This window comes from Felis catus, chromosome C2 (assembly GCF_018350175.1).
Source record: "Felis catus isolate Fca126 chromosome C2, F.catus_Fca126_mat1.0, whole genome shotgun sequence".
Lineage (NCBI taxonomy): Eukaryota > Metazoa > Chordata > Mammalia > Carnivora > Felidae > Felis > Felis catus.
Window position 1 is genome coordinate 71,099,881 of NC_058376.1, and position 25,281 is coordinate 71,125,161.

Genomic DNA, 25,281 nt, shown 5'->3' on the forward strand with positions numbered 1-25,281 from the left:
TGGGAGATTTTTGATAACTGATTCAATTTCTTCGCTGGTTATGGGTCTGTTCAAGCTTTCTATTTCCTCCTGATTGAGTTTTGGAAGTGTGTGGGTGTTTAGGAATTTGTCCATTTCTTCCAGGTTGTCCAGTTTGTTGGCATATAGTTTTTCATAGTATTCCCTGATAATTGCTTGTATTTCTGAGCAATTGGTTGTAACAATTCCATTTTCATTCATGATTTTATCTATTTGGGTCATCTCCCTTTTCTTTTTGAGAAGCCTGGCTAGAGGTTTGTCAATTTTGTTTATTTTTTCAAAAAACCAATTCTTGGTTTCATTGATCTGCTCTGCAGTTTTTTTAGATTCTATATTGTTTATTTCTGCTCTGATCTTTATTATTTCTCTTCTTCTGCTGGGTTTGGGGTGTCTTTGCTGCTCTGCTTCTATTTCGTTTAGGTGTTCTGTTAGATTTTGTATTTGGGATTTTTCTTGTTTCTTGAGATAGGCCTGGATTGCAGTGTATTTTCCTCTCAGGACTGCCTTCGCTGCATCCCAAAGCGTTTGTATTGTTGCATTTTCATTTTCATTTGTTTCCATATATTTTTTAATTTCTTCTCTAATTGCCTGGTTGACCCATTCATTCTTTAGTAGGATGTTCTTTAACCTCCATGTTTTTGGAGGTTTTCCAGACTTTTTTCCTGTGGTTGATTTCAAGCTTCATAGCATTGTGGTCCGAAAGTATGCATGGTATGATCGCAATTCTTGTATACTTATGAAGGGCTGTTTTGTGACCCAGTATGTGATCTATCTTGGAGAATGTTCCATGTGCACTCGAGAAGAAAGTATATTCTGTTGCTTTGGGATGCAGAGTTCTAAATATATGTCAAGTCCATCTGATCCAATGTATCATTCAGGGCCCTTGTTTCTTTACTGACCATGTGTCTAGATGATCTATCCATTGTTGTAAGTGGGGTGTTAAAGTCCCCTGCAATTACCACATTCTTATCAATAAGGTTGCTTATGTTTATGAGTAATTGTTTTATATATTTGGGGGCTCCCGTATTCGGCGCATAGACATTTATAATTGTTAACTCTTCCTGATGGATAGACCCCGTAATTATTATATAATGCCCTTCTTCATCTCTTGTTACAGCCTTTAATTTAAAGTCTAGTTTGTCTGATATAAGTATGGCTACTCCAGCTCTCTTTTACTTCCAGTAGCATGAAAGATAGTTCTCCATCCCCTCACTTTCAATCTGAAGGTGTCCTCAGGTCTAAAATGAGTCTCTTGTAGACAGCAAATAGATGGGTCTTGTTTTTTTATCCATTCTGATACCCTATGTCTTTTGGTTGGCGCGGTTAGTCCATTTACATTCAGTGTGATGTCTGTAGGTTTCATGCTTGTAGCAATGTCTCTGGTACTTTGTCTCACAGGATCCCCCTTAGGATCTCTTGTAGGGCTGGTTTAGTGGTGATGAATTCTTTCAGTTTATGTTTGTTTGGAAAGATCTTTATCTCTCCTTCTATTCTAAATGACAGATTTGCTGGATAGATGATTCTTGGCTGCATATTTTTTCTGTTCATCACATTGAAGATTTCCTGCCATTCCTTTCTGGCCTGCCAAGTTTCAGTAGAGAGATCCGTCATGAGTCTTATCGGTCTCCCTTTATATGTTAGAGCACATTTATCCCTCGCTGCTTTCAGAATTTTCCTTGTATTTTGCCAGTTTCACTATGATATATCGTGCAGAAGATCGATTCAGGTTACCTCTGAAGGGAATGCTCTGTGCCTCTTGGATTTCAATGCCTTTTTCCTTCCCCAGATCAGGAAAGTTCTCAGCTATTATTTCTTCAAGTACACCTTCAGCACCTTTCCCTCTCTCTTCCTCCTCTGGAATACCAATTATGCGTAGATTATTTCTCTTTAGTGCATCACTTAGTTCTCTAATTTTCCCCTCATACTCCTGGATTTTTTTCTCTCTCTTTTTCTCAGCTTCTTCTTTTTCCATAATTTTATCTTCTAGTTCACCTATTCTCTCCTCTGCCTCTTCAATCCAAGCTGCGGTCGTCTCCGTTTTATTTTGCAGCTCATTAATAGCATTTTTTAGCTCCTCCTGGCTGTTCCTTAGTTCCTTGATCTCTGTAGCAATAGATTCTTTGCTGTCCTTTATACTGTTTTGAAGCCCAGCGATTAATTTTATGACTATTATTCTAAATTCACTTTCTGTTATATTGTTTAAATCATTTTTGATCAGTTCGTTAGCTGTCGTTATTTCCTGAGGTTTTTTTGAGGGGCATTCTTCAATTTCATCATTTTGGATAGTCCCTGGAGGGGTGCGGAACTGCGGGGCACTTCCCCTGTGCTGTCTTGAATAACTTGCGTTGGTGGGCGGGGCTGCAGTCAGACCTGATGTCTGCCAACAGCTCACCGCTGGGGCCACAGTCAGACTGGTGTGTACCTCTGTTCCCTTCTCCTAGGGGTGGGATTCACTGTGGGGTGGCGTGGCCCCTCTGGGCTACTAGCACACTGCCAGGCTTGTGGTGCTGGGGATCTGGTGTATTAGCTGGGTGGATCGGCAAGGTACACGCGGGTGGGAGGGGCAGGCTCAGCTTGCTTTTCCTTTGGTGATCCACTTCGGGAGGGGCCCTGCAGCACCAGGAGGGAGTCAGACCTGCCACCGATGGGATGAATCCTCAGAAGCACAACATTGGGTGTTTGCGTGGTGCAAGCAAGTTCCCTGACAGGAACTGGTTCCCTTTGGGATTTTGGATGGGGGATGGGCGAGGGAGATGGCGCTGGCGAGCACCTTTGTTCCCCGCCACGCTGCGCTCTGTCATCCAGGGCTCAACAACTCTCCCTCCCATTGTCCTCCAGCCTTCCGGCTCTCCGAGCAGAGCTGCTAACCTATAATCTTCCAGATGTTAAGTCCCGCTTGCTGTCAGAACACACTCCCTCCGGCCCCTCCGCTTTTGCTAGCCAGACTTGGGGGCTCTGCTTTGCCGGCGGGCTGCCCCTCCACCCGGCTCCCTCCTGCCAGTCCGTGTAGCGTGCACCACCTCTCTGCCCTTCCTACCCTCTTCCGTGGGCCTCTCGTCTAATCTTGGCTCCGGAGAATCCGTTCTGCTAGTCTTCTGGTGGTTTTCTGGGTTATTTAGGCAGGTGTGGGTGGAATCTAAGTGATCCATCCGCAGGACGCAGTGAGCCCAAGGTCCTCCTACTCCTCCATCTTCCCCTCACTGCAAACTATGAGTATCTTAATGAAATTAGCATGTTTTATAAAAGGGCTATAAATAAATTGTTAAACAGAGCAACAGGACCACTTTTGCTGGCCATTGCTTGCTCAAGGATAAATGGGAAAGAGTTATAATGGTACTAAAAGAAATCCAGTCTTTTTTTTTTTTTTTCAAAAATATGAATTTCCCAACTTGGCCCACTAAAAGCTAAGAGAAGCACCAATAACCTAGCAGCAATGAACACAGTGCCTAGGTTGTGGTTTCTAAAAGCTATTCCCCATTAAATGGAACTAGTGCTCCTTGGAAGATTAGCTGATGCCCAAATCTAGGACAGGGTGTATGCTTATTAGCCTGGCACATCCTGCTATACAGAAAAAAGGAAGTAAGGAAGGAAGCTATCAAAAAGCAATGAGACTTGGGGCGCCTGGGTGACTCAGTTGGTTAAGTGTTCAACTCTTGATTTTGGCTCAGGTCATAATCTCATGGGTCATGCAGGAATTGAGCCCCATGTCGGGCTCTGTGCTATTAGCATGTAGCCTGCTTGGGATTTTCTTTCTCTCTCTCTGCCCCTCCCTCATTTTGCTCTTTCTCACAATAAATAAAAATAACATAAAAAACAAAAAACAAAAAACCAACTAATGAATCTTGCCAAAAGGACTCAGGAACCCACAGAGACAAAGACTCCAACTGGAGTCATTTAAAAACAGTATTCCAAGGCACCTGGGTGGCTGAGTGGGTTGAGTGTCTGACTGTTGATTTCAGCTCAAGTCATGATCTCATACAGTTCAACAGTTTGAGCCACAGTGGGGCTCTGCACTGACAGCATGAAGCCTGCTTGTGATTCTTTCTCTCCCTCTCTCTCTCTCTCTGCCCCTCCTGTACCCTTGTGCATGTGCTATCTCAAAATAAATAAACTTAAAAAAAAAAGATTTTCTCTCTCCCCCTCTGCCCCTCCCCTGCTTGTGTGCACACATGCACACATGTGCTCTCTAATTAAAATTTTAAAATAGGAGCACCTGGGTGGCTCAGTTGGTTAAGGATCCGACTTTGGCTCAGGTTATGATCTCTCGGTTTGTGAGTTAGAGCCCCACATCAGGCTCTGTGCTGACAGCTCAGAGTCTGAAGCCTGCTTCAGACTCTGTCTCCCTCTCTCTCTGCCCCTCTCCTACTCATGCTTTGTCTCTGTCTCTGTCTCTCTCTCTCTCTCATAAACAAAAAATAATAAAAATAAAATAAAAAATAAAATAAAATACAGTATTCTACGGCTTTACCAGAAAGTTCTACTGCTTTTTTTTTTTTTAAGTTTATTTATCTATTTTGAGAGAGAGAGACAGAGGGAGGGAGGGAGAGTGTGTTTTGGGGCATGTGCCTGTGTGAGTTGTGTCCATGAACAGGGGAGGGGCAGAGAGAAAGGATCCCAAGCAAGCTCTACACTTAGCAGGGAGCCCAACGAGGAACTCCCTGAGAAGGACTCGATCCCACCACCCTGGGATCATGACCTGAGCTGAAATCAAGGGTTGGACACTCAACTGACTGAGCTACTCAGGTGCCCTAGAAAGTTCTACTGCTTTAAATAAAAAACCAGGGTTCTCGGGGTGCCTGGATGGCTCAGTCGCTTAGGTGTCTGACTCTTGATTTCAGCTCAGGTCATGATCTCATGGTTTGTCGGATTGAGCCCCACGTCGGGCTCTGCTCTGACAACACCGAACCTGCCTGAGATTCTTTCTCACCCTCTCTCTTTGCCCCTTCCCAACTCTCGCACATGAACTTGTGTGCTCTCTCTCAAAGTTTAAAAACTAAGAATCTATACATTATCAATTTCATTTATAATTTTAAAAACTTGTTCAGATTAGTCTTTCCTTTATATTAGCATGGCCTCTACGTATTAGAAATAAATCTCATAATGCCTGGAATTCTGTTCTATTCGCTACTATACCTCAGGGCCCCATTTATTGAATGAATGAATGAATGGAATTGCTATAGGTAATGAGAGCTAAATAAAATTCAAAGACTATTTTATTTTACTTCAATGTAAAATGTATTTTCTTAAGCTAATATTAATGTCATATAACATTCTTACAGCTGTCTTACCCAGTGTCCTCCATTAATGCCAGAGTGATTCGAGAGAAGACTCGGTTCTGGGTGTGAGAACCAGTCATTGCTTCATTCTGAAAATCAAAAGATTTTAAATTAGAAGGCCAGATGTCTTGAAACTCCCAATAATTTCCATGATTACTTTGACGTATATGTAAAATGTCTCAAGTGTGAGAGGCTCACTTATTCACTTCAAGTAGTGAAATAAATAAGCCTTCCTTAATTAATTTATGTATCTATGTATCTACCTATCTATCTATCATGACAAGACTGAAGCTTAAAGCAAAATCTGCTTTCTGCCTTAAATGACTATATTATGTACAATTTCCCAGAAATGGCAGACAACCAGAATTTAGAACTCTGATGAATATGAAAATAACTATACATAAGCAGAAATGCTGTAAAAATATTATAATATCTAGACAAAGTAAAGTGAGTGGTTGAGACAGATGCCCACAGAATATTAGAGGGGGTGAATATTGACCTGAATTTAATTAAAAAAAAAAAAACAAAAACGCTTTTATAACCTTCAACCTTATGATCACAGAAATGCACATCAATATATAAAACAAGTATCACAGAATCATAGGATCAAAGAAGTTGCACGAGGGACCTAAAATGCCGTCAAAGTCTACTGTCTACCCAGTGTTTTAATTCATATCATGTAATTCCTACAGCAGCTCTGATTATTCTTCAAATCCTTATGTTGAATACTGGATGGTCACCTCAAGTACTTTAATATCACTAAAAAAAATAGTTCAAGGATACAAAGTTGATTTCAGAGAAAGGCAACCATTAATGAAATTAATACTCTCACGTTTCTACTGCAAAAATAAATAAATTTTCATGTCTGGTCAATCTACAGTTTTCCTAAGAGAATCACTTGGGAAAACTGCTTAAGGAAAATAAAAGAACTAAAAGTCCCATGGGAGAAACAAGTGTAATGTGTCTTCCATAAGTTTCCATCACTATTATTTTGTGGTCACCTGGATAAGAATGGTCAGCAGAAGCATTAATTTCACTCCTTTGTAATTTTGCTAACTTGTATATAAGCTTTAAAATACACACACACACACACACACTCTCTCTCTCTCTCTCTCTCTCTCTCTCTCTCTCTGAGCTAGAAATTCCATTTCCAGGGATTTATCTTTCTCTTTTTAAAAAATTTTTTTAATGTTTATTTTTGGGACAGAGAGAGACAGAGCACGAGCAGGCAAGGGGCAGACAGGGAGGGAGACACAGAATCTGAAGCAGGCTCCAGCCTCTGAGCTGTCAGCACAGAGCCCGACATGGGGCTCAAACTCACGAACCACACGATCATGACCTGAGCCAAGGTTGGACGCTTAACAAACTGAGTCACCCAGGCACCCCTATCTTTTCTATTTCTATGTAAATACATCTGACCTTGAGTTAACTTCCTAGTTCTGCTCTCCTGGAAACCTAAAAAAGGTGGAATGTCAACTGTGTCACCAGGCAACAGTGGTGTGATGCCTCAGGACATCACAGTAAATGATGGACTTGGTAAATGAACATGAATACCTGTTGGTAAGCCATAGCTTGGAACATCCCCATGTGCACAGATTCTTATGGGGATGTCACTTACAGAGATCTAGAAGCTATGTCTATGGAACTGTTAAAAATAAATATATTAGTCTTTATTTGAGACATAGTACTTCTAAGCCAGGCTGGTTCTTGCACCACCACCACCCCCCCCCCCCCACCCTTGTATGGCCTTCTGCTCCTATATTTGAGCTGGAGTGCAGAGGGAGAGAGGCATGAATGACAGCCCCTAGACTGTTGTGTGGAGCATGAAAAAAAATGCCTGACTTCTACCATGCTGGCTTCTACCATGTGTCTCGTATCTTTCCAAGTAAATGTTTTTTCAATGACGCTTGTTAGGTCTTGTGAGTTTGAAGGCATGTTTAGTTGAACCTAAGAATACCCACTGAAATGCCACTCCTGAAAGATATCACAGATATAAATAAAGTGCTCATCACAACATTTTTAAAATAATAAATTTTAAAGTGGCTGGCTGGCTCATGGTAGAATGTGTGACTCTTGATCTGGGCATTATAAGTTCAAGCCCCACATTGGATGCAGAGATTACTTAAAAATAAAATCTTTAGACATAAATAAAATAAAAAATTTAAAACACAGTTGTTCATTAACACAGGACTGTTGTTACATTCATATAACGAATCATGTTGGTTTATGATGACTTATCCCTTGGATTTTATTTTATTTTTTTTTAATTTTTTTTTTTCAACATTTATTTATTTTTGGGACAGAGAGAGACAGAGCATGAACGGGCGAGGGGCAGAGAGAGAGGGAGACACAGAATCGGAAACAGGCTCCAGGCTCTGAGCCATCAGCCCAGAGCCCGATGCGGGGCTCGAACTCACAGACCGCGAGATCGTGACCTGGCTGAAGTCAGACGCTTAACCGACTGCGCCACCCAGGCGCTCCTCCCTTGGATTTTAATATTTTGTGCAATGGAGCAACAGCAGCTAAATATAAAGTACACTAAGACAGCTGAAGATAGCAACAGAGGAATGCTGTGCATGATACCCATTTACTCCGTGTTCTTCTACTTGGTTCAATATGGCCAGAGGCTCTTAGAAGTGCTTATTGCATGATTCTAATTTTGTACATTTTGCTCTTGTCCCCATTACTCAATTTAGTCTCTGTTCCAACTACCATTGCTTTTTGTTGTTGTTTAAGGTAAAGAAATATTAGAGTAAATAAAGGAGTTTATTTACTGGAAATATGCTTAAAATTGAGCTAGCACTTTATTGTGACTTACTGCTTTTGTTAGTGGCATGGTATTTGTTTTTCCCATGAGTCTTATTTTTAGGGTTCAATTTTGAAGAGGCTTTTTAGGAAAGCATACACTGCATTACATCAGGAGCACCTGTACTGCTTGGAAAAATGTCTAAGATATATTATGAAGTGGAAAATTGTTCATTAACATATGAATTCATTTAATGAAAAACCTGTGTGTTAGTGTGTGCATCTCTACATATACATAACATTCCTTGAAGCATATACAAAAAACTTAAATAGTGATTACATCTAGGGGCACCTGGGTGGCTCAACTGGTTGAGCATCAGACTTCAGCTCAGGTCATGATCTTGTGGTTCATGAGTTCAAGCCCTACATCAGGCTCGCTGCTGTCAGTGCAGAGCCTGCTTTGGATCCACTATCTCCCTCTCTCTGCCCCTCTCTCGCCTGTACGATCTCAAAAATAAATAAACATTAAAAAAAAAAATAGTGATTACATCTAAAAAGCGGGTCTGGAGAGCTGAAGGGGAAAAGAAACTTTAAGTTACCAAATGTTTTTAGGTTTACATAGAGTTCACCTAATGGAAAAGAAAGGGAAGTTGAAAAGAGGGGGAGGATTTATTTTAGTGGCTGCCTATCAAACACTGGAGTTTTAAAAAGAGGCAAGGAGTTAACCAAACAAAACAAAAACAACCCAAGGAGGTCAGTTAACATTCATTCTAGCTCACTACTGATTGGAACTTATTAATGAGAAACTGCTTGTTAAGAGAAAAAAGGGGCAACTGGGGGGGCTCAGTCAGTTAAGGGACCGACACCTGATTTTGGCTCAGTTCATGATCTCACAGTTTGTGATATCTGGCCCCAAGATGGGCTCTGTGCTGACAGTGCAGAGCCTGCTTGGAATTCTCTCTCTCCCTCTCTCTCTGCACCACCCCAGGTTGCATGTGCACGCTCTCTCTCTTTCTCAAAAATAAAACATAAAAATAAAAAAATTACTTTTATTAAAAAAGAATTTCATTAAAGAAAAAATGCCTAGTAAAATTTTAAAATAAACTGACCTCTAATAACCGCTTTTCCCAATGGTTGAGCTCAGTGCCCATGCCACCTTGATTTTCGAGTTCCATTCCCTCCAGAATTGGACAGTTAAAATGTTTTCGCGCTTCATCCTAAGAATCAGAAAAAAAAAATAAATAAACCCTACAAAAGTACAATATAATAACGGCAGAGTCTATAACATAGATATGGTAAAGTAGCCATTAAAGAATTACTTTGGTGAGAAGTGAAAACATCTTTTAAAAATATGATTTTTAATGTAATTAAATATATTTTGATACTATTACATTCCTCTGCTAGTAAATTCTCTTAACATTTTTTCCTCTATTTGAAGATTTTGTCACATATATTTCAAAAAAACTATAGACTAACACGATTGCCATTTATAACTATTATGTCAACAATGTTTTCAATGAAGGGATCAACTGCTCTTATTATAGATATAGTCTTGGAAGAAAAGTAAGTTCTTCATAAAAATACAATTTTGCTCATTTGGTTTTTCCTGTCCTTTAGTTAGAAATTTCCAGTGACAGGAGGGGTGCCCTGGGTGGCTCAGTCAGTTGGGTGTCCGACTTTGGCTCAGGTCATCACCTCTCCATTCGTGAGTTTGAGCCCCACATCAGGCTCTGTGCTGACAGCTGAGAGCCTGGAACCTGCATTGGAGTGTCTCCCTCTCTCTCTGCCCCTGCCCCAGTCACACTCTGTCTCTCAAAAATGAATAAACGCTCAAAAAAAAAAATTTTTTTTTTAAAGAAATTTTCAATGATAGGAAATATCCCAAGAACAGTGCAAAAATCCACAAGGCAGGGGCACCTGGCTGGCTCAGTCAGTACAGCATGCAACTTTTGATCCTAGGATTGTGAATTTGAGTCCTATGCTGGGGGTAGAGTTTATTTAAAAAATAAGAGGGTAGAATGGTTAATTTTATTAATTAAATGGTTAATTTAATAATAATTAAATGGTAAATTAGTTAGTGGTTAATTTTATTAACCATTGGCTTGGCTAGGCCACAGTGCCCAGATATTTGATCAAACATTATTCTGAATGTTTCAGTAAGGGTGTTTTGGGGTGAGATTAATAATTAAATTAGTAGACTTGAAGTAAAGCAGATTACCCTCCATAATACAGACAGGGCTCATCCAATCAGTTGAAGGCCTTAATAGAACAAAGACTGACTTTTCCTGAGCAAGAAGGAATTCTGCCAGCTTATTGCCCTTGGACTCAAAATGCAACTCTTCCCTGAGTGTCCAGCCTGCTAGCCTACTCCATCAGAGTTTGGAATCTCCAAACCTCCAATTGCACGAGCCATTTCTTTCAAATAAATTTTCTTCTCTCTCTCTCATTTCTAGCCCTATTTCTTGGGCAACACATTTTGTTGGCTCTATTTCTTTGGACAACCTTGACTAATATGGACTAGTATTGAAATGATCAGCAATTATACAAATAGTACCAGTCATCCTAAGAGTTATCATAGTAGAGGGACATTGGGACAGTAAGTAGAATGGAGCCATGAGAGTTATTGACAAATTTCCATTTCTTCAGATTTCTCTTGGCTTGTAGCTTTACTATACTGCCTTTATATTAGTTTCCTTATTGTAGGCTCTGAAATTTACTTTTAAGTTCTTCAGCAATAATGATTAGTAAGAAATGAAAAGAGTAGATGGTTCATGAAACATGAAGAAGTTGGGTAATACATACGACAACACGAGGTGTTACTAGAAGATACACAGTGTGAGGAACTATCTTATTATCTCGAACATTCCATAATCTCTCCACCTTTCGAACTACTTTATCACTCCATTGATATAATCCAAGACTGCAATTAAAGAATAAAAGACAGTCATCTTGCAAATTCATCACAGCTTTAAATAGTGAAAGTATTTATGAACATCAATATGCAATTAAGATATTTGAGTTTACTATATACCAAATACTGCAACATACATGACAACATTTTCTAATCTTTTCAACAACCTGATGAGATTATCATCAATATTGTGCAGATAGAGATGGAACGGTAGAGAGAGGAAGTAACTTCTCAAGTTCACAAAGCTAATACTTTGCTCAGATGATGATGAATTACTCCCTTTTAACACAAATTTTGGATAAAACAAAAGCAAGTCCAGAGACATATCCAAGCACATAAGGAAACTTAATAACAACAAAAAATGGCATTTAAAAAAATGGCATTTTAATTTAGTGGGAAAGTACAATTTATTTATTAACTGTGATGTAACACTGGTTATCCATCTAGAAAAAAAGTTAAATCCCTATTTCAACCCATATACAGAAATAAATTCCGAGATGTCAGCAAAGATGGCAGACCTCTGAAAATTCTCTGTTCTTGAAAGCAGTGAGAAAAGTGGCAAAACGCCTAATCAACTTTTCAGAACTTTGGAAATTAACAAAGGCTTTCAGCAATCCAGGAAGTATTAGAAGAAAAAAAAGGATAGGAGTGCCTGGGAGGCTCAGTCAGTCAAGCGTCTGACTCTTGATTTCAGCTCAAGTCATGATCATGAGATCGAGCCCCTCACTGCTAGTGTGGAGCCTGCTTGGGATTCTCTCTCTCCCTCTCTCTCTCTGCCCCTCCCCTGCTCTTGCATACACACTTTCTCTCAAAATAAACAAAAAAAATTGTTTAAAAAATAGATAAATCTCAGTAAGAACTGCAAGCTTTGTGGCATTTTCCCATGCCTTGCCAGCCCTGAAAACTAACAGCCCGCAATCACAGTAAAAACCAGCAAACCTGGCAGCCACTATAGAGGTGGTAGAATGGGGGTGACTGGAAGAACACATTAAAAACAGCCCCCATAATCCAACTCTATCTACAAGAAACACAGTTCAGACTCAAGGACACAAATAGGTTGAATGTAAAAGAATTAAACAGATAATACCATGCAAACAGTACTCAAATGAGAGCTGGAACGACTACACCAGTATCAGACAAAATAGACCTTAAAACAAAAGCTGTTAGTAGAAATAAAGAGGGAAGTTCTATAATGATGAAAAGGTCAATCCAGCCAGAAGATATAATAGTTATAAACATATATATACCTCACAAAAGAACCCCAAAATACATGAAGCAAAAATAAATTCCAAATGAATAAAAGCTATGAATGTAAAAAATTGAAATAATTTACTAGAAGACAGGAGGATATTTTTATAATCATTGGAGGGCAGGAATTTCTCAAGCAACAGAAGAAAAAAATAGATGAATTTAATGATATAAAAATTTTAAATTTTTCTATGAAAAAAATATTATAACAAAATAAGATAACTAAGTGGGACAAATATTTGCAACAAACTTGAAAAAGGATTACTATCCCCCAATTATAAAGTACTCTTACAAAATCACTAGAAAAGGAAAAATAACCCAGGACTGGACAAAAGACATAAACAGGCTGTATACAAGTACAGAGGAAATTCAAATGGCTGAAACCTCAGCAGTAGTTCTAGAAGTATAAGATACCATCTTTTACTCTCAGATTGGCCTTAAAAAAAAAAAATCTATAATATCCACTACTGGTAAGCATTTATATATCATTGGTGGGATATAATGACATCATTTATAATGGACATTAATTTTGATTTTTCCCCATAATCCATATCATTTTTTTCTGGCTTTTTTTCCCCCTAGATTACCTCAATCATCAACCCTATGAATCTCTCATTTTCACCAATAAAACAGAATAGAAAAAGGCTATATTTTCCCACTATTATTTTATGGAAATTTTAAACATACAAAATGTTGACAAAACTGCAAAGAGCACAGCTGCAGATCTAATAATCTTCACTTCGATTCTACAATTAACATTTTGTTTTATTTGTGTGTGTGTATATGTGTGTGTGTGTGTGTGTGTATGTTGCCATATATCTGTTCATCTATCTATGCCTTGAAGATGCTATTTTTAATTCTTTTGATCTTTCTCCATAGCAAAGTAATGTTTAAACATCCATAGTGATCAAAGCCAGCAAGAAAACAGCTTTTACCTTATTAATAACTCCAAATATTCTCTTCATCATCTACATTTCAAGACAAATAGTTTCTCCAAATAAATAGGTTAGGGACAAATCCAACTCTTCATGTGTCTATCAACTGAATTTCCTATCATTCTATTATCTCCATTAATACTGTAAGATTTCCTGCTTTTGAGGAATATCTTGAATACAAGAAAGTACTGCAAATTATGAGCTTAACAATAGTTCTTTTTAAATATTTATTTATTTACTGAGGGGGAGGAGGGGAAGAGAGAGGGAGAGGGAGGGAGGGGGAGAGAGCAGGACCATGAGTGGGGAAGGAAGAGAGAGGGAGAGAGAAAATCCCAAGCAGGTCCCACACTCAGCACAGAGCCCAACATGGGGCTCAATCTCACAACTGTGAGATCATGACCTCAGCCGAAATCAAGAGTTGGACGCTTAACCCCTGAGCTACCCAGGCGTCCCTTAACAAAAGTTCTTATGTGTGGGTATCTCTTTCTTCCTTAACTACATCACTATGTAGGTGATGCCTATCTCATCATTTATGTCTCTCATAAAGACCAAAATTCTTAGGAAAGACCAGACTCCTCCTACACCACCAAATGAACACAAACTATTTAAAGAAGGAAAATATCTATGTCCAATTAGAATTTGTTTCTTCACATGTACTCTAAAAAATATGATGAATAAAGTATTATCTGCTTCAATATTTAATTCTAGCTATTTTAATAGAGATCTCTGTAATTAAAGTAAAATATATACAAAGTAAACAAATTTGAAGTATAAGAATTAATGTTTTTTTTTTTTGAGGTGAGGGTGGAGCAGAGAGAGAGGGAGAATCCCAACCAGGCTCCACACTGTCAGCACAGATCAAGCGGAGCTTGATCTCACAAACCTCAAAATCATGTCCTAAGCCAAAACCAAGAGTCAGCTACTTAACCGACTGAGCCACCCAGGCACTCCAGGATTAATTAATTTTTAATTCCACATCCATATACCACTAATCTGATAAACATATGGAACAGTATAAGCACCCCCAGAAGGTTTTCTTGTGCTTCTTTCCAATCTATACTCAACTTCTCAACTTGTAGGTCATTTAACAGCTTGGCCCTTGTAGTAAAACCACTCATCCTTTATCATTGCTCTTTTTTAAAAACTACACAAATGGACTGACTTCTTTTGTTCAACATTAGATCTGTGATATTCATATATGTTGTTGCATGTAACAATAGTATATTCTTTTTTAGTGCCTTGTAGTTTTCAATTATATGAATATATCATAATTTATTTATCCATGCTACAACAAAACTGCCATGAACATTCTTGTGCTTATCTTTTTGTGGACATATGCTCTTAGAGATTTGTATTTTATATAAAGGAATGCAAATGGTTACAGATCTGTGACTGATACACTATAAAAAATTCTTGACACATTTTTTTTGTGTTTCTTAGTATTATTCATTTTCGGCCCTAACCCTCTAGATCACTGCTAATATGTTGTACTAAATACAGTATCAGTTTACATGTAAATATTGCCATGATAGGTGATAATTATTAAAAAAAACAAAATATAGAGGCACCTGGATGGCTGTCAGTTAAGCTTCCGACTTTGGCTCAGGTCATCATCTCACGGTTCACGAGTGTGAGCCCCACTTCCGGCTCTGTGCTGACAGCTTAGAACCTGGAGGCTGCTTCAGATTCTGTGTCTCCCTCCCTCTCTCTCTCTGCCCTTCTCCACTCATACTCTATCTCAAAAATAAACATTAATAAACAAACCAAAATATAACCAACTCATATTCTCCCATGGCCTGACTATACTGTACAGCAACACAAGTTACAATGTGGTGGAAAAGAGCTCTGCTGGCAAGAAGATTCCTGGCTCTTTGGGCAAGTCACTTAAGTTTTCTGCATCTTAACTGCTTCAACTCTAAAATGAAAGGGTAAAGCTAAATGGCCTCTTTTATCCTGTTTTAATAGCTATAGTTTTTTTAGGCTAGCCATGAAGCCGTTATTATTTATGGCAACTATCATGCCATGAGTCTCAGATTCTAGTCTTAGCACCCTCCTAAAAGAGAAGAACAAGAACAAAAAATAACAAATACCTATAATTAAAAGGTGGGAGACCATCTGCAAATCTTGAAGTTAGAGGATTTCCATCTTTATCATGGTAGAATGCAAATAGGCCAGCAGAGAAACCCTATAAAAAAAATTCAAAATGTCTCAGAGTGAAAAATATCAAGTCTGATTACATACATCATAACATGGTGCTATCAAAAGAGAACACTCATATAACCTTGTAAAAGCATCCAGCCAATACTTCTATTGAAATATGTCATATATTGGAATTGGAAAAAAATTAAGTATTCCATCTAATGAATTTTAAATTTCAATTACTTGAAGGAATTGTAAGTTAAGAAATCCAAAGTAATAGTGACAACATTCTTTGGTACTGGCATAAATGAGAAATTTGTTTAAGAATATATTTACCACAGTCGATCCTCTTCACATGAACTCATTACACATTACATAAACTCTATAATTGCACCCAGGGTATATTACCATTGAGAACAACTGACAATACAGTTTAGAGTAGGAGGTGGACAATCAAGTGTGCTCCCTAAGAGCACTCAAAAAATTCAGTCTTTGATCCAAAAGTACACACACTTAATACATATCTGTACTTAAAAAGACTGGAAGTGTGTGTGCATGTGTGTATGTACACTTAGGAAAAAAATAATGGAAACATATATCAAAATGTTAACTGTGGTTCTTCTGATGGTAGGATAATGTGTAAAATAACTCATATTCCCCTAATTTTTTTACAATATGAATTTGTTACGTTTATAGTCACAATTTAAATACTATTTTTTTCAGAACCACTAATTAAACATTCCTTCAATGTTCAAGAAACTTAAAAAGGAGTTTATAATTTTGTTAATAAATGATGCTAAAGCACTGTTATGCCTTGGAATTATCTAAATTATATGTGGATAACATTTCATTAATAAAAATGAATACATTTTATGTATACATGGAAAGACTGGAAATTTCCCTCAATTATTTTATTCTTTACAATATATACAAATAAGTAAAACAATTTAACTTATAAAGCATTACCACATTCAAGAAGAAGGTATTGCTATCAATCATTCTAAATTACTGAATTAAATACTATTTTTAAGTCTTTAATTTTAATTTTAATTTTAATGAGATAATGGATACTTCACACAAAGGTATTAAAATTCCTGTTCTCTATCCTTCACCTCCCAAAATAGATGAGAAAATAGGCAAAAAAAAAAAAAAAAAAATTATTGCCATTTGATATCTATTTCATTAGTGAGATTTCTCTTCTTGCTCTTTCCTAATCTAATACCTAAAACAAAACACTTCTGTGACTACTTCTTTATGTATGTTTCATACATTGAGAATATGCTATAGCTCATATCCAAATAGCTAACAATCAGAAACGATCACTTAATTAATCAATTTCTTTGGCAAATTTCTTTGCTTACACAACTGTGGCCTCTGTGTCATTCAAAGCTTGCCAAAATGATTAATGGAATCCAGGTTATTCTTTTATTCCTGAATTTCGTCTTCTTTTTTAATCTCTGAAGATGCAAAGGACACTTAATTGAGTCAGCTAAGAAAATCAAAATAGCTTTCAATATACAATTCACTGAAGTTATACAAAGCTTAAAATAGTGTAATTTGCCTCATCCTTTATAATATTCTAAATATACATTTTTTTCCCACTGTATCAGCTTGAACATTTTTCTAAGCACTCACATTTTAGAAGGTTTATTCGGTATTCAAAGCACCACAGGTAAGTGTAATTGATAGTTATGAACATACAAAACTTTATGGGGAATCTGTGTTAAACATTTAATTCTTACCATCTTCCAGGACAGGCTTTGAGACTTAAGTTAATATTTAAAATTTCTTAGGTTTTTACAGTTTTTAAAATAATTCAAATATATAAAAAGTAAAAAAAATATCCATAACAGAAACTTATGTATCCTCTTTAAGGCTATTTAAGATGTTAGTTTACCATATTTTCAGCAAACTTTTAAGAAATAAAACACTGCAGAGTAAATATTACTGAAGCTCCATTACCTAATCCTTTCTCCTCCTTCTTTTCCCAGAGGTAACCACTACACCTTGAAGTCACTGTGTATAACTTTCTTTTTTTTTTAAATGTTTATTTGAGGTGGCGGGGAGGGAGAGAGATGGAGGGGCAGAGAGAAAGAGTGAGAGAGAGAGAGAACCCCACTGTCAGTGCGGAGCCCAATCCAGGGCTCGATCCTACGAACCGAAATGCGAGATCATGACTAGAGCTGAAATCAAGAGTCAGATACTTAACTGACTGAGCCACTCAGGTGTCCCAATGTACATAACTTTCATGCATTCTTTTATAGTCAATGGTATCTAGCTTTGAGACCCTCTGACTGCTAAAGTAAGTCTGAATACCTTCTTATACATGACTCAGCCAACTGTTTTTTTTTCTTTTCTGAATTGCCTGTTCATAACCTAATTTATCTCATGCCTGGGATCTCTGCATTCATGTTCATTTATATACCACATTTAAAATCTGCTGTTTCTCTCTGGTTCTCTCAACATCAAGTATCTATAGTTTTTAGCTCTGAGGAAGAATAAGTCTTGTTTCACCTCAATTAGCAGGTTCAGCTTACTTTTTTTAAAAATAAAAGAAAAACAGAGAATTCGTTTTAGAATCTTCTTACTTGAAGGATATAAATGTCTGGTTACATAGGTGTTTCAGTGAGTTATGTAATGTATTTGCTGATTTAAAGACTGAGGCTTGCATATTAAAGTCATACATGATAGCTCACTAAGACTAATAAATAAAGGGTGCTTGGGTGGCTCAGTCAAGCATTTGCCTCTTGATTTTGGCTCAGGTCATTATCTCATGGTTTGTGAGTTCAGGCCCCATGTCAGGCTCCACACAGACAGAATGGAGCCTGCTTGGGATTCTCTTCTCTCTCTCTCTCTCTCTCTCTCCCCCCCCCCCTTCTTCCCTGCACACACACACTCTCTCTCTCTCTTTCTCTCTCTCAAAAATAAATAAATAAATAAATAAAAAGACTAATAGATAACTGCCACTAATTTTATTATACCTTACTATATACAGCATGGTGCTATAGGATTTCTGTTTTGTCTTAATCTCCAAGAAAAAACTCCACTGTACTATGTACTACTGTTCTCTTCATTTTAACACATGAAACTGAGGCTTATAAAGCTAAATAATTTGCCTAAGATCCCAAATATTTTTAGTGGTAGAGCTAAGAAGACTCACACCCCTAAATCTGTGTGATCTATTGTCTCTCAATCACTGCATTTTACTGCCATCTATTTTCTAAATACATAAATGGCATCAAGAAACCATTTCCTAGGGTTTTAGATAACTTTTTAATTTCCCAGATATATTATAAAAGTTCACTATTTTGGACAAATTGGGGAAAAGAAAGGAGGGGTTCTGAATCAGTGTATGTAAATTTTAGAAAGCCTAAGCAGACTGAGAGGACTTCTGAAATCAGACCTCTGCAATAAGATCTAGAATTAGCATATCAGTTATCACTTTACAGGAAAGTGAATTTTTGTAAATTACTAAGTTTTTTTTTTTAAATTTTTTTTAACGTTTATTCATTTTTCGATAGAGAGACAGAGCGTGAATGGGGGAGGGGCAGAGAGCAAGGGAGACACAGAATCCGAAGCAAGCTCCAGGCTCGGAACTGACAGCACAGAGCCCGATGCGGGGCTCCAATTCACGGACCGTGAAATCATGACCTGAGCTGAAGTCGGACGCTTAACCGACTGAGCCACCCAGGCGCCCCACTAAGTTTTCTTAAGAACAGTAATCATTTTCTGAAAAATCCTATTACCAGAGACCTAGTCATCTAGGTTTTACTGACATAAATCTAAGAATCCAAAATTTAACTATATATCAAAATAACAGCATAATAAACAGAAAATTAACGCATGAAGGAAAGAACAGTAATTAACAGCAAAATTTACCAGGGCATGAATAATCTCATGTTTTACTGTGGACAGCATCCCAATAAACTCCTGAGGCTGGGTAGAGATCATATTTGGACACAGGTTAGCATATCCTGCTATTGGCCTGTTAAAATAGACATTGAATTTTTTATTATATTTCAGAAAAATCAGTATTATGATATTTACTAACTTATACTTTTCTAAAAAAAAACAAAAAACAAAAACTGACTAGGTCAGAAAAATCTTTGCTAAATATCAAATGTCATTTTATACCATAATATCTAACTCACTATCTTATACTTTCAAGACATATACCTTTGTTTTCCTATGGTGTGGCTAATTAGCACCTGTCCTCACAAAAGTAAAGTTAATGTACACTTAAGTGTGAACTTGTAAAATACGTCAACATATACCAAAAGATAAGAATGGACTGAAAAACTTAAATTCTAACATGTTTTACTTGCAAAATCCATATCTGATTTCAGCATTTCACTACATTTATAGGCACATGGGATGAGCAGGTAGGTGGAGAGGGACGCTAGGTAGACAATAGGATAATAAGCAAATCATTCAGGTTGTTCAACCTTCTTATGCCCATCTTGCTATTCCCTTTCTCTGCCTGAACACTACCTTCATTCACATACAGATTTTTTATCTTCCCATCATCTTCTTTCATATTCTATACTTTCTAGAATCTATACAGTTCTATCACTTTCTGAGCCTAGAACCTGAGAGTCCAAGACCTGACTAGTACCCAGTATAATTCAGTTAGTTACACCATGTACCTACCTGTCTTTCAAAAGCTGTGGCAAACAGACAACAGTAAGGACTCCAAAGTCCTTTCTCCCACCACTACCTCAACATTTTATCACAGAAATATCAAAAACTCACCAAAATGTAATCACTTTATACAAAGTAACATTTGCCTTAAGTAAAAAACATATGGTATATTTTGTTCATACTTGAAAACAACAGACTTATACTCAGAAAATAATTCACTTACCAAAACATTGCCACAGTGACCTCTAAAATATAAAATGGATATCACTGCCAGGCTTAAAACGCATCAGGGACTTCCTACAGCATTTAGAATAAAACATCCCTGTCTGCCTCTCCAATGCATTTCCTTTAGTTCTCATCTTCAAAAACAGCGTCCACTGAAGTGGCTTCTACCAAACAACAGGCACACATGGAATTTTCCTAACATAAGTCTTCCTCAAACTCTTTATCTGGCTGAAGCCCATCAATGTTCAGGTTACACCTAAAGTTTCACTCTTTCAAAGAGGCCGTCTGTGCTTAATTAATCTAAATTATGTTTCCCCCTTTGTTCTCTTTTATGCTATAGCACCCTTTTTTTCCCTATAAAGTATTGATCCTATTTTGAAATCACATTTATTTCTAAGTATATTTAATATCTGCCTGCCTCTGTAATTCCTATGTTCCATGAATGAGGCAGGTACATGGGTCTATTTTGTTCACTTAGTCTGCAAACACCATACTAGGCATTCAAGTATTCTTTGAATGAATTAATATGGCAGTTTTGAAGGAACGTTTCTCTTTCATCAAAAAGATTAAGAAAGAACAACTGCAGATACTGCTCTTTCTTCCAACATCAACATGCTCCTCAGAAAAAAACAATTCTTTTCCCAGATATATGAGTAGCTTCAATTTCACTGATACAAAGAACATTTACTCATTTAGTTACTCATTTATATCAAATGTGAACCAAAAGCTAAAGTGCTTTAAGAAAACATAACAGCAGTGCAAAAAACCCTGAAATATGAAATTAGGTTATGGGATTCTCATCTGTGTGAAGATTCCTGTGCTGGATTCTCTCACCAAAAGACAACTAGATACTTTAGGTGTTTTCAGCATTGTCAGATGCTGAAAGGAGATGAACTACTCTAGACCCATCTCAACCTTGGGATTTTATATTCCTGTCCCCATTTTCCAAAGGAAGCCATTCCCTTCCTAATACATAAGGTTCACTTTAATGTGTCTTTTAAGAAAAGTAGTAAAAGCTCATTGTAAAAAGTTATGTATCCAAATAACATAGATATGTATAAATAAAAACATGAAAATTCCAGTTTACAACCTACCCCCCTACAGAGGTAACTGCTACTAACAGTTTGCCCAGAACTGAAGGGTTTCCCAGGATTTTCAGACAGGGAAGTCTTGGCCAAACCGGGATGGTTGGCAATTCTAATTATTTCTTTTTCCTTAGTACATTCAAGTATGTGTAATACACACACACACACACACACACACACACACACACACACACGTAATCATATTATGTACATTGTTTTACAATATTCTTTGAAACTCAACAGTATTTTGAAAATGAGATTGTCTGTGTGTGTGTGTGTGTGTGTGTGTGTGTGTGTGTGTTCACAAACCATACAGTTTAGTTCAAATTAAGATAACCACTATTTTGCAGCACCACCATTATGAAGGCTTATTTCACAAAGACATCTACGTTAAGAAAGTATCTCATTTTATGAAGTAACTTATCATTCATTTAGCACTTCAAAATACCACATTTCCTGAGACATACTGAGACACTGTTAATTATAAAATATCATAAATTTAATTATACCTTCTCAGGAAAAAAGGAACACTCTATTAAACACATGTATTTTTATAAACACTGGTATGTGTATATATATATGTATACATATATATATGCAAAAACATAGCACTTTACTTAGTCATTTGACTCTAAGCTTTCCCAACACTTAGAAGCTAATGATTTTTTAGATTTCAGATCATCAGTTACACAGCATCATGGTAATAGACTGTAATCCATGATGCTCATTTTGACCTCTTTACCACCTTTGGGACTGACAGTATAATTCTGTAGCATATACCAGTGTTTCCTTTGTATTGCCTACTTGGTTCAACTAATAATTTCATTTTTTTCCTTAAATGAATACACATCAATAGAAGTCAAACAGTTCTTTAAAGTCAGCTAGTCTTGATAGATAGAGGAACCTTCAAGACCTCAGCAATGGTCCTATGTACATATGAAATGGTCACATTAATTCTCCTAAATTTGAGAATGTTACAATCTATTCTGACATACGACAATTTCTACTGCCTTTGATTTGTCTGGAGTGTGACAGGCAACCTTCTACATATATAATAACATTTCATTTCAAGCTTGCTTCACTGGGAAAATTTTTAAAAATCTTTTGTAAATAAATAAGAGGTCTCTAAATTTTTTAAGTGATAATTTATCTAAGTGAAGGACATGGCAAATTATATGACAATTAGATAAATACTTATTTTAGCACAGAAGTGCTAAAATTAAAATTCAAATTGTTTCCTTAGAGAGCTATTTACTTCCAAAGAAAATTCTCTGGACAATACTTTTTCTTTAGAGTTGGTACTGACATTACTATATGAATAATAGTTCTATCACCTGACATTTTCTCCCCACTCCCCCATCCAAGCGCTGTTTCTTATTATTGGAGGCAATCTGGAAAATGCAAACTTCTTGTACTCTTAACGCTTAGAACCTGTGTTAAGAGTTTCCATAATTAGGTCTTAGAGAATAAGTCTCTGGGGAAAGTTTACCTGTCCATTTTTGCTTCCTGCTGACAATAGGCTGCATAAGAGATGATGTTTTCACGGCTGCACCTCTCGGTGGCCAGAGCACCAACATATAGAACAAAGTCTGCATCCCGGACGCCTTCTTGGTCTTGCACACCTACTGCTAAACAGGACCACTTACCCCCACGGCAGACCCTGCATCTCTGCACCATGGCAAAAGAAAATCAGACCAGAGACAAGATTAGCTGTAGGGACTTTTAATGTATAGTGAATCCAGACTCTAAATTCATATGATTTAACTTTTATTTATTATCCCTCAACTTTTGCCAAATCCATTCCTCCGTCTACTCAGTTCCTATCTCTAATTTTGAATTTGCTTCACTGAAATATCTACTTTATGTAAAATGATTATAATCTACATATAATAAACGTAATCTAATCCATAATGTTAATTAAAACAACTGTTATTTATAAAGGGCAGCCAACCTGGACACAAAAAAAGACAGAAAAAGTTTTAAACTTTGAAACTAACTGACAATTACAATGGACTTCCTTGTACTTTTTTTTTCCAACTTCCTGTAAATGTATAGTTATTTCAAAATTAACTAATAAAAACATTTTATCTATGGAAATATATTTTCTATTATAAAGTAATTCATGTAGTTAGTTAAAAATTCATATAATACAAACAAAAAGTTAGTCATCTTTACCTTTTAAAGATGAGTTTAAAGGTAAAGTCACCTCAACATTACCCTTAATTTCTAGTTTTCTAATCAATTCTGTGCCCTTGTAACATCTGCTTTTTAGAAAACTTCTCTCAAAGTTCTAAACAATTATAATTTCCAAATTTATAAATAAAAAAAATCAGTGAATTGGGGGGTTTTCTTAGGTGTAAGTGATGCTTATAAAGAGAAGGAAAAAAATCCCCATTTTATTACATTGTCTACTCTTATTTCTCTAACACATCTATTTATAATTACTTTAACCTATTAAAGTTGATGTTACATAAAGTTATGATCTTTAGGGGTGCCTGTATGACTCAGTCAGTTAAGCATCTGACTTTAGCTCAGGTCGTGATCTTAGGGTTCATGAGTTTGAGCCCAGCACTGGGCTCTCTGCTGTTAGCACAGAGCCTGCTTCAGATCCTGTCTCCCTCTCTCTCTGTCCCTGCCCTGCTTACTGTCTCTCTCAAAATAAATAAACTTGAAAAAATTCTTTAAAAACAAAAAATTATGATTTTTAAGCATTCTTTTCCATGATCACTCATGCATTAAAAAAAAAAAAAAAAATCACAGGCTCTGTGCTGATGGCTCAGAGCCTGGAGCCTGCTTCTGATTCCGTGTTTCCCTCTCTGCCCCTCCTCTGCTCATGTTCTGTCTCTCTCAAAAATAAACTAAAAATTTTTTTTTTTTAATTTTTTTTTTAACGTTTATTTTTGAGACAGAGAGAGACAGAGCATGAACGGGGGAGGGGCAGAGAGAGAGGGAGACACAGAACCGGAAGCAGGCTCCAGGCTCTGAGCCATCAGCCCAGAGCCCGACGCGGGGCTCGAACTCACGGACCACGAGATCGTGACCTGAGCTGAAGTCGGATGCTTAACCGACTGAGCCACCCAGGCGCCCCAAAAATAAACTAAATTTAAAAAAAAAAATTTTTTTTTTAATCAGGCTCTCCCCCCACCACCCCCAAGTAGATAAGTAGCAGAATTTGGAAAAGCCAAGAGAATTAAAAACAAACAAAAATACCTTAGAAAAAAAGCAAAGAAATGTGTCTTAAAATGTCTCTAAATTTCTTGGGAAAAAAGCTGGATATGTAATTAAGAAGTTGTTTTAATTTTCAAACATGTCCCTAAAACATTTTATACTCAAGAAATTTGAGAAAAGAAATGAAAGCGGAATAAGTTAGTTGTATTAGTGCCAAAATATAGGGGTCCAAAAAGCCTTACTGAGCTTCAAAAAACTTAATAAAAATTACAAAGTAAACTTCAGTTAAACATATGCTTAATTTTGGTTACTAGGTAAATGTTCAGTAACACATTCATTTCTGGAAGTAGCTAGAGAACACAGTTCAACAGAGAAAAACAGCTATAGCAATAATCATATTTTCATACTAACTTCAAAAAAAATTTTCTTTCAACGTTTACTTTTTGAGAGAAAGAGAGACAGAGCATGAGTGGGGGAGGGGCACAGAGAGAGGGAGACACAGAATCCGAAGCAGGCTCCAACCTCTGAGCTGTTAGCACAGAGCTCCATGCGGGGCTCGAACTCATAGACTGTGAGATCATGACCTGAGTCGAAGTTGGACGCCCAACCGACTGAGCCATTCAGGCACCCCAGATGTTTATTTATTTTTGAGAGAGAAAGAGAGAGAGCGTTGAGTGGAGAGGGGCAGGGAGAGAGGGAGACACAGAATCTGAAGCAGGCTCCAGGCTCTGAGCTGTCAGCACAGAGCCTGACAAGGGGCTCGAACTCACAAACCATGAGATCGTGACCTGAGCCAAAGTCAGATGCTTAACTGACTGAGCACCCAGGCACCCAATAATCATATTTTCAAATGCATATGTATAATAAATTGGTTTTCTTGTATACACATT

The 25,281-nt window shown here is 37.2% G+C and overlaps 1 protein-coding gene across 13 annotated transcripts in view; it reads right to left on the reverse strand.

Annotated features, from left to right (window-relative positions):
- The window catches only part of LMLN (leishmanolysin like peptidase), a 149,279-nt gene that overhangs the window by 100,219 nt on the left and 23,779 nt on the right, over positions 1-25,281 (reverse strand). For all 13 annotated transcript variants that reach the window (XM_045037061.1, XM_045037062.1, XM_019839909.3 and 10 more), the window contains 6 exons: positions 22,713-22,891; positions 19,152-19,257; positions 15,224-15,318; positions 10,842-10,959; positions 9,149-9,256; positions 5,307-5,383 (listed from right to left, as the gene is read on the reverse strand). In XM_045037061.1, the coding sequence (XP_044892996.1) occupies positions 5,307-5,383; positions 9,149-9,256; positions 10,842-10,959; positions 15,224-15,318; positions 19,152-19,257; positions 22,713-22,891 (683 nt within the window). The remainder of the gene's footprint in view (positions 1-5,306; positions 5,384-9,148; positions 9,257-10,841; positions 10,960-15,223; positions 15,319-19,151; positions 19,258-22,712; positions 22,892-25,281) is intronic.